The 10,622-nt window shown below is 40.4% G+C and overlaps 1 protein-coding gene across 2 annotated transcripts; it reads left to right on the top strand.

Moving 5' to 3' along the window:
- Window positions 1-211: 211 nt before the first annotated feature.
- Window positions 212-9,435, top strand: pitx2 (paired-like homeodomain 2). Of its 2 annotated transcripts, XM_077577859.1 has the most exons (4): window positions 212-449; window positions 2,159-2,224; window positions 5,103-5,302; window positions 8,257-9,435. In XM_077577859.1, exons 2-4 carry the CDS (start codon window positions 2,179-2,181, stop codon window positions 8,803-8,805), a joined length of 795 nt encoding a protein of 264 aa, XP_077433985.1. In that variant the 5' UTR covers window positions 212-449; window positions 2,159-2,178; the 3' UTR covers window positions 8,806-9,435. The 2 variants fall into 2 exon arrangements, with proteins under 2 accessions (XP_077433985.1, XP_077433984.1); XM_077577858.1 differs by lacking the exons at window positions 212-449; window positions 2,159-2,224 and adding an exon at window positions 4,596-4,961.
- Window positions 9,436-10,622: the final 1,187 nt, after the last annotated feature.

Consider the following 10,622-nt stretch of genomic DNA (forward strand, 5'->3'; position numbering starts at 1 on the left):
GATTGAGGAAAATGGCGCTCTAATGTGTTTAATTTAATCGCAGTGGGGCTGATTTAGTTGTTATTCGGGCTCTCCTTGTGCCGCCCATGCGATATAGCAGCGTGCGTGTGCACTAGCACACCCCTTTTCCAGGCGCGCGCGCGCGCCCGCAGGAAAAGCGAGACGTGGGGGCAGAGGGGTGGAGGGGAGAAGCCGGAGCGTCTTTCAGAGCGGAAAAAAAGTTGAGGCGTGCAGAAGAGGAGAAGAAGAGCAGCGGAAAGACTGCGTGGACTTGCTGCTGCATGACGATTTTATTTCTGATGAAGTTGACACTTTTATTTTCTTGATTTTGGGGATAAAAAAAAAATATCGCCGGCGACTAGCGGGACGTTCAAGTTGCGTGCCTGTATGTGTCTTTTGCACGGTGGAATTTATCTCATCACGCACTTAACGAGAGACGTCCAGGCGTGGTAAGAGGATGTGCTTACTTCTGTTATTAATTTCTTTTATCTTTTTAAGTCAGTTAAATGAAAGTGATTATGGTTCCATGGGTCAGTTGCACGCGTAAATGCGCACACATGCTGTCATGACTCTGCCTTGAATAATGACAATAATGGCAATTAGGTTGTTAGCAGGACGGATTTTTGTTTTTCAAAATGGAGTCGAAGAAAGTAAATCTGTTTTTGAGTCAATTGTACAAATTCGCTTAAAGGGCATAATGACGGGTGCAAAGTTTGCCTTTAATGATAATAATGATGACGTATTTTAATATAGGGTCTGTGCGTCCACACATTTTTTAAGGAGTTAAATAAAATCGAATACACGTTATGTGTCAACTGCATGTGCGGTCATGGCTAAATAAATAAATAAAATTACTATAAATGACACACTGAGAAATCCAAGTTTGTCTTAAATTATGTTATGTGTTGTTAACATGATGGGTTCCTTTCTTAAAGGAAGTTAAATTGCGAGTGAAGAGAATTGAGGGTCTGTATTAATTGATGATCATAATGAATAAGACCACATGATAAGAGGGCAGAGCTGTATAATGAAAATGATGGCAAATACAAAAAAACTAATTTCAAATGAGGATAAAATGTGTCAAAAAATAAGAAATACAAATTAAGTTCATATTCTGCTCGATAAGAATTCAGTGTCAACGCGAGGCTACAAATCACTTTCTTTACAGAAAAAAAAAACAATTTGCAACTTCTAATGTACTAATTACATAATCCAAATAATCAAAGGCATGCGCTTAAAAAATATATATGCAAGATGCGTTCACGTCCCGCGTGTGAAAAGGCCGGCTTTCTGTCTACACCGGGCCTGATGCCATGACCCCCACTCCCTCCTCCTACGTCAAATTAGAAACGACAGATGGATGGATGAATTGATATTTAATATCGTTGTTGACGATATGATCATTAGTATGCGACCAAAGGTAAAAATCTATTTACTAATTACAGAATAGGGCAATTTTCATACTTTTATTAACATGACTTTTTTTAAGTTGTAGTCAGAGTTTGGCACATTATCAGAGTGGAGGAATAACATTACCAAATAGTCCAATAAAAAATTTGAAATAGGAAGTTACGATATAACCTTCCTCCTATCAGACGTGAAGACGTGCTGAAAAAAGGTTGTGTTCAATATTTATTTGTATCTCAGAGAAGACTAACAGCAGGATGAGGAGAAAATGGCGGCCGCTGACATGCAAATTTGCATTATCATAAGCAAACATTCTAATAAAAGCCCATCTGTGTTGGCGTCCTATAATGAATTTTGTATATGCTCGCACGCCCACAGACTGACATCTCAATCAAGAGTCTTAATCCGGGAGGTTTTAGCGGGCCGCGTCACGCGCACGCGCGACATACTGTACACAGGACGAGTAAATAACACCTTTTTGCCTGTGATTGAAATACGTGAAAACATTCGGGGGAAAACGTGATTAGCAAACTAAAATATTGAATACTTTTTTGGTGTGCTATAATATATTTTTTATTGATTTCAACTGTTTACATATAGGCCTACGATGTCTTAGCCCACATTACGCACGCAATTCCAAAACAACATTTACAACATATGCATGAAATTAAAAAAATCCGTTATTTTTTTTACGTTTACCTGTTTACCTCCACTCATTTTTATTTGATTTTTGTTTTCTCCCAATGCACAGAAGAGATTTCCTTCGTCATCATGGAGTCCCACTGCCGGAAGCTGGCCACCACCTGCGCACAAATAGGTAAAATATCAATGCACGAGAAGCAACATAATGATTTTTATTATTATTATTATTGTTTGCACGGTTTACACTAAATCATTTAAAATTGACAGTTTATTAGAAAATGACTATTTGAACATGTTAAATGGCGCAGCCTTTACTCAGACATGTTATGTAGGCTACGACGTTAAACACAAAACTGTCATGTATAAATAATTGAAATATTTTTTTTCAACAAAAATATGTATGATGTGACATATTGTGCAGTAACGCGCTGGAATGTGTCGCCTGATTTCACATGCGAGAGAAGGAACCTTCTTGTACTGCACATCTCCTCGAGACGTGATCGTCTGGCTATTCCTTGTGTTATAGCGACGCCTGGTGGCTGATTGTGGATCAGTAGCACCACCGGCGAGTGCTTTCAAAGGTCTAAATAATAAGCAACAAAGGTGGCATATTTTATAACTGCTGTGTTAGAATGGCAAAAGACACAACAAAATCCTTCGAATTATATACTAATAATGTCAAATTGACGCGATTGTTCGAAATTACACATAATAATTGTAACTCATTCCTCTATATGAATATGCAACTTTTCAGCATTTGACCTGAGGCGCGTGTCACGCATATTGTTAATGACGATTGATTAGGACTAATAGAACGTGACAAGCAGTGTGTGCGCATCCAAAACAGTGCGTGTAATGTATGCGGCTCTCGTTGCGCTCTCCACTCTGGGGAAAAGGCACATGTATAATGAAAGACATTCGTGAGCAGGAATACGCTAATGGAGGAATGTGATGTGTCGGTAATCCCGCCTAAAAAGGCTTGTCGTCGTCGAACCCCTTGCACCCCTACTCTCTGCAATAGGCTATTGACTGAATTGTTAATTAATGGCCCATGTATATGACGGGATGAGGAAGCGTCCACAGATGAAGACATAATCCACTTCAACGTGAAAATAAAACAGAAAAAGACTAATAGTATGATTTGGACGATTAAAAATAGCGTCGCTTTAGCATGCAACTTAATTGGACGACTCGTCAGGACAAGGCTGCAAGTGAATGGAAGGATCAACTTAATTGTCTATGGAAATTTAATTTGCATAGACCAAAATATGAAATGCATGATAATACTATAATATATATATATATATATATAACTATAATACTTGATAAACAGTAACCAAAATTCATATTTTGAGCCAAGGTGGGTGTCAAAATTATTTTGACGAACCCTTTCCTTCATGACTGCGTGTGAAAGTGTATGCATAATTTCATCGTTATATTACTAAATATAAACAAATTGCTATATGGGTCATTTTGACATCGGAGATCATGGAATATTGTATCCATTCATTTTAACAACGGATTTAGTAACAAAAAATGCTTGCAATGTCTTAGCATTTGCAATTTTGATCCTTTTACCAAGAAACTTGAGGTCCACGTGCACGGTTTGCTTTAGCGGACCAGATCTGGCCCCCAGGTCTTGAGTTTGATACCTGTGCCCTAGATTACACGATTTTGCTTAGCAATGCAGAACTTCCTAGGCAAAAAGTCAATTTTCGATTAACTTCAGAAAACCACCAATGATTCCATTCCCACGTGAATGAAAACAACCCCGTAACGTTCCTCCCGCCGAGACAATTCAATCGGCGGTACTGATATTCGGTTCAGCCTCATTACCTGCCTGATTCACAGCCCGAATCTCGCTGATTGCGTCGCCAGCAACGGCCCTAACCAGCGTTTTTTTTTGTTTGTTTTTTGTTTTTTTTAACGCGTGCGTGCAGGGGACAACATCTGTGGCGTCTCGGCCGAGTCGACCTCCGAACATGAAGCGGGTTCTGTTTACGCCTAACTTACTTTGGACCTATCCGGATCCATTTGCAGGCGATGGATGAGGTTGTCGTGTAGCGAGGGTGCACTTTTAGAGGGAGGGAATGTTGATTTGGCTCTTTTTCAAAGCGAGTCCGGTTCCTGAGAGAGTTGCTCGTGGTAATTTCTTTCTTTCTTCCGTTCTTTCGTTCTTTCGTTCTTTCGTTCTTTCTTTCTTTAGTTCTTTCTTTCTTTCGTTCTTTCTTTCTTTCTTTCTTTCTTTCTTTCTTTCTTTATTGTTTGTTTGTTTGTTTGTTTGTTTGTTTGTTTTGGTGATTGGCTGCTGGGGAGACCCATTTCTCTTCGACGCCTCAAGCACGCGCCTGTCAAGGTAGCGAGTGGGCAGGGCTACAGGTGATGACGTCAGGAGAGAGAGAGAGAGAGAGAGAGAGAGAGAGAGAGAGAGAAAGAGAGAGAGAGAGATGGAGGGGGCCGCGTTCGCGCGCCGTGCTTGTGCGTGCGCGCCCCCGGCTCCAATATCAACTACCTGTCCTTGTCACTCCACTAGTCAGCCGCCGCCCGCCGCCGCCGACGTTAGGATGGCAGCGCCCCACGGTGGCCCGCTCTAAAAAGAAACCCGGAGCCCTATAGCAAATTTTAAAAATACATGAGAGAGAGAGACCCTATACCGGAATTGGGATTTATTAAACACTCCTTTTTCCCTTTTCTTTATTCATTTTTTTTTTGGTTGGTTTTCGGGGAGCGACCGATGAACTCTATGAGGGATCCTTTAAATCTAAACCACCACCCGCACCACACATTTACCGGGACTAAACTCGCCTCCGCTATGGCAACCGGTTTGCAGCCGCTGGTGCGAGCCGTGGACTCAGGCAAGCACCGCATGGACGCGCACGCGGTGTCGGACACTTCCAGCCCGGAAACTGCGGGTAAGACAAGACAGGCAGGCAGGCGAATCACGGGAGACAGGAGTCTGACATATGCAAATGAAGGATTAATTGTTGGCTGTTATGCAAACGACACACTAAAACAATATTTATTCGTGAATTGTTTTTGATTTATTTGTACAGAGAAAGAGAAAAGCCAGAGCAAGAACGATGACTCGTCCGACGATCCGTCGAAGAAGAAGCGACAGCGGCGACAGAGGACTCACTTCACCAGCCAGCAGCTGCAGGAGCTGGAGGCCACCTTCCAGCGCAACCGCTACCCGGACATGAGCACCCGCGAGGAGATCGCCGTGTGGACCAACCTCACCGAGGCCAGGGTTCGGGTGAGTCTATTCTGGGACCAGCAATTTACCATTACGTTTAAAAAAAGAGAGACGGTTACATTCCAGAAAAAAAAGCTGTTGCAGAGAACTTTATTGAGTACAATAAGACGTTTTTAAGAAAACAAAAACGATTTATCTCTGATAGCTACATTTTAAAAAAATGCTCGTGCTAAAAATATATTTCAAATCAGCCCTGCAATGTCAAGAGTTTTTTTTATCGAGTTTTGCATTTTAAACGTGTCAAGCAGGATCAAATATATTTTTTTGTCTTTTGCATTTTAAGCATATATGTAGGCCTACGTGCAATAAAACTTTCTGATCAGTGCACATGAAGCAACGTGTCCTTACATTTCAGAAAAGTACAAAATGAGACATTGTTTTGCGTCATAATTGCATGAATTAAAAAAAAACATTTCAGTGCACGATTAAAAATGAACGTATATCCATATACAAAAATATGGGTCTATATGACATGTTTTACTTTCCATGTATATGCATATAAGTGCGTTAGTTGGATAATCACATTGCTGTTGTGATTTTCAAATCAATTTATGTCATTGGAGGCTTTTTGAAAAATAATTGCACGTAAAAAAAAAATTCAGATTTCAGAAAACATTATGAAAATTAAAATGTGAACATAATGATACATTTTTACAACAAGTCTGTGAAAACAGCACAAAAAGAAAAAATTTTATTAGACATATAATCTGCTAAAAAAACACACACACATTTCTGCACTCACGTGATATGCGCATGCATAAAGTCATTATCAACAACTATGTGCAACAATATGCATTTTTTTCCCAGCGCACATTATCGACCTGCCTTAGAGCAAAATAGTAGAATGCTATAAAATGATTGTTTTTTTTTTATACTTCGTGACGGATTAAAAATGTATAAAATTGCCTCGAGGCCAGCAAATTCATTGAATTTAATGCAAAACAATTTGTCTATTTCTTTACGTGCAAATCTCAGCAAGAAAATCCGTTTCGGTAATAAAACAGCCATGCAGTGTTAGTGTAATAATGTGTCCTCCACTCAGATGATCTGCAAAACAAATATGCACACACACTTGTTTAAACACACTGCCGCTTCGAGACCCATAGTCACAGCTTAATTTGATATTTAATATAATTACACCCCCTGCACGAGAAGATAAATAACCCCCCCCCCCCCTTCAGTAATTCATACCAATATGCTGTCTATGAGGTCCAATTAGAAGTGCAGCGTGGCTTGCGTGTGACAGCAGTGACGGATGCCGCACGTGTGGTGTGAAAGAGGTGTGAAGCTGCTCATTTTGGGACACTGTCGCGAGACTTCAAAATTGGGTGGGGGGCAGTCAGCGTGGAATACACACAAGTTACGGAGGAGCGTGCCTGGTGTGTGCGTGTGTGTGTGTGTGTGTGTTGTGTGTGGATTGTGTTCTGATAAGGACCGAGACAGGAGACGGGAAATAACAAGATAACAAGCTCCATCTTTATGTGCAGCGGAATTGACGAGAAAATGCATTTGTGAAATACGTCGTCATCGGATATCATGTGCAAGCTTGAAAATGGTTCAAGATGTCACATGCACCCTTAAACTACAATTCTTCAAATTTGTTTTTGTCTGTTTAATGAAAAACATAACACATTCAAGCAGTACATAAAAACAAGCATTTTGGCGTGCATGCATGGGGCATGCACAAAAAGACAATTAAAAGTCAGCTATTATATTGGTGACGTCAATTAGAAGTTGGAATAGCCACACTTTTGAATATATTCAGCATGTCATCTGTGGATGTCTTTGCAGACATTATTAAATAAGACCTTTGAAAGTATTTGACGTTTTGTCATAATTGTTAAACTACACAAGACAGATTGTTTTGAAGACGAGGGGGAAATTACACAATTTTATATTTGCATCTTTATGCCACATAAAATGTTGTAATTTTTCCCCTTTTAAGGCAGGATATGACTACTGTATTGAACATTCGCCAAGTTCTAAATTGCGCAAAATCAATGTTAATCATGCCACCCAAATCTTTGTAAACATTACTACAAATGCTTATATTAAACGTCTTTAAATTTTAACATTCGAAGTTTAGACTTGTATAACCATAATAATGCCACTTGGGTTTGGTAGATATTGTAATAAATAAATTTCTAAAAATATCATGCCTATTAATTTGAGTGTTTTTTGCTTGATATAATGTTAATAAATATGAAATACTGAAATACTATATGGTGCTATAACTCCAAACAATCTGGATCCATCAATTACCTAGTTTTACGTGTTGAAAACTACCAAATAAGGGCCAATAGGCTCCAGTAATAAACAAACAATACAATAAATATTAGTAAATAATTTTGCACTTGCAATTAAGTTTTACGTATACTGAAATCAGCTGAATACAATCTATGATTGGGCATATTGGTACCTGCAATACACATATTAAAAATAGACTATAGAGTTAAAAAATGTGGGTTGCAGAAATGCATTTTTTTTTCAATTATATTATAAATCATTAATGTGTTTAAAAAAATGTGGTTGCATTTCTACGAGTAACCCTTTTTTAAATGTAGGAATTTGTTTTCATGAAAACGTCTGAACGGTAGTGTATTTTCAAAACAGGATTTTTACAACAGATAAACAATGGTTGTCATTTTGCACGCGCTAAACGCAAAATTTGAGGATCAAGGTACTCCATTGCGGTAAAAAAAATAAATTAAAAAAATATACTGCTGTTCAAAGGTTAGAGGTATAGTTAGGATAACGCTACAATTACAAATAGGGCCCAAAGGTTTCGGTACATGGTCGTGCACTTTACGCAAGAAATCCACCAAATTCAAATTATGGAAGCTGTGAGACTGAAAACGTTGGAGAATTTCTAACCTGTTCAAATGTCCATTTGTGACGATTTTGATGAGTGGTAAAATAAATAAATAAATAACGCCGGTTGTCCTTGTCCTCAGGTCTGGTTCAAGAACCGCCGCGCCAAGTGGAGGAAGCGGGAGCGCAACCAGCAGGCCGAGCTGTGCAAAAACGGCTTCGGCCCGCAGTTCAACGGACTCATGCAGCCCTACGACGACATGTACCCGGGCTACACGTACAACAACTGGGCCGCAAAGGGCCTGACGTCGGCCTCGCTGTCCACCAAGAGCTTCCCCTTTTTCAACTCCATGAACGTCAACCCGCTGTCGTCGCAGGCCATGTTCTCGCCGCCCAACTCCATCTCGTCCATGACGTCCGGCATGGTACCGTCGGCCGTGGCGGGCTCCAGCCTCAACGGCCTCAACAACCTCAACAACCTCAGCGGGCCGTCGCTCAACTCAGCCGTGGCGGCGCAGGCCTGCCCCTACGCGCCGCCCACGCCGCCCTACGTCTACCGGGACACTTGCAACTCCAGCCTGGCCAGCCTGAGACTGAAAGCCAAGCAGCATTCGAGCTTCGGCTACGCCGGCGTGCAGGGCCCCGCCACGAACCTGAGCGCTTGCCAGTATGCCGTGGACAGGCCGGTGTGAGACGCGCGCACCCCCATCTAAACCTAAACCCAACCCCACCCCACCCCGACACCTACGCCCACCCTTGAGAGAGGAAAAAAAAAAAAGCACCACTTTGAGCATCGATTTTCCCCAAATGGGATGTACAGTAATGCAACAAAGGCATTTATGGTGGTCATTTTTCATCCACAGGAACATGAGACTACTACTATTATTATTGTATTCTGTTTTATTCCTTCCAAAAAAGGGCACTAAAAACTGAACCACTGATTTTTTTTAAGCTTTATTCCCCGATTTGCTGTCTGAAAAGTTGTGTATATATCCAAACATCCCCAAAGCTGGGGTTCAATTTATTAACGCATGCGTGGTAGGGAATAAATAATAAATCATGTTTTGCTTGCAAACAAAAAAAGCGAATGTAAATACTAAAACGCACCGCAGTGGTGTGTTTCTAACATAATATAAAATGATTATTATTATTCATGTCTGTGTGAATATCGATTTTAGACTAGAAATCCTAGAGGAGGGAGAAGAAAAAAAAGCATTAAAATCTTCCTGTAAAATATTTGGTACGGATCCCCCCCACCCCATGCACCCACAACAGCAAAAATGTGTTTTATTTAATGGAAGTAAATATATTGTTCAAAGTCATCCTTGCTTGTTATTGAATCATCTTTTTGCTCATGCGAAACTGCACTCCACTTGACTAATCTGTAGAGAGGGGGCAACAATTGTGCTGCGCCAGTACACATCATGCGATCGACAGATTAAGATGCCGGATACATGTCTGTCTGCCTCCCAATCAACAAACAGGAGGCCGAGACCACACAACAGTGGCGGGGGAATTCAAGTGGGTAATCATGCAAAGGTATGCGAGGGGCCAAAGTGCACATTTACATGCATGCATTGTTGGATGTAGCCTATATGTAAAAAAAAAATGAAAATAAAATACACGACTCACAAAAGTGTCCAAACGCGGATGTTTCGGCGAAGAATAGGCAAGTTGGCCGAGGTGGAGGCACCTTCTCCGGAATACAGGCAGCTGCAAGCTCCGGTGAGGGAAGAAAAGTTACAGAAGATACCTTTCTTTTTTTTCTCCCCTAATTGTCGACCATGACGTGATTTTTCTTCCAATATTTTTATTTTAATAAAAAAAATGAGCATACATATTAGTCATAAAAGGGGGAAGTTATATATATATGTAAAAAAAAAAAGGGGGGGGGTTACATTTGCATGCATGCATGCATTGTTGTATAAATTAAAAACAAAGGATAATTCAAGGTGACAAAACTTTGGTGTAGGGAGTATCCCTCTTGGCAAGCCGGAGAAAGGACACCTCCGCTCGGCTACAAGCGGCTGTATGCCCCCGGTGAGCACCAGCCGGAGGATAAGTTATTGACTTTTTTTTTAAATTTTTAATTTTTTAAGTTTTAATACTCTCGTTCTACTACGCTTGAAATAAAATAACCACAAATATTCTGTAGCAGGAGAAAAAAAAGATGATATGACATACTTATACGTGTCAACATAAAGAAGTTTGCGGGGACTGACTGCCTGATCAAGTCGGGGAGGAGACACCTTTGCTCGGCTACAGGCAGCCGCACGTCCCAGTATGGGTGCACCGTGCAGAAGATTATTCATCCATCCATCCATTCATTCATTCATTTGCTTGACGAATGAAATATATATATATACAGTTTTAAAATTCACACTCCAAATATTTAATTTTGATTAAAATAAATAAGAACACATTCCACATAAAAAGAGAAAAGGTTGCGTCAGGTGAGTAGCTAATTGTGCATATTTTGCATTCAACAACATCAAATTGAATATTAATG

The sequence above is a fragment of the Vanacampus margaritifer genome, chromosome 10, assembly GCF_051991255.1.
Source record: "Vanacampus margaritifer isolate UIUO_Vmar chromosome 10, RoL_Vmar_1.0, whole genome shotgun sequence".
NCBI lineage: Eukaryota > Metazoa > Chordata > Actinopteri > Syngnathiformes > Syngnathidae > Vanacampus > Vanacampus margaritifer.

What these genes read in the sequence shown, in the direction of transcription:
- pitx2 (XM_077577858.1), top strand. Translation starts at nt 4,682, where the DNA reads ATGAGAGAGAGAGACCCTATACCGGAATTGGGATTTATTAAACACTCC. An exon ending in TTCCAGCCCGGAAACTGCGG is followed by an intron (nt 4,962 to 5,102) that starts GTAAGACAAGAC and finishes TTATTTGTACAG; the next exon opens with AGAAAGAGAAAAGCCAGAGC. An exon ending in TCACCGAGGCCAGGGTTCGG is followed by an intron (nt 5,303 to 8,256) that starts GTGAGTCTATTC and finishes CCTTGTCCTCAG; the next exon opens with GTCTGGTTCAAGAACCGCCG.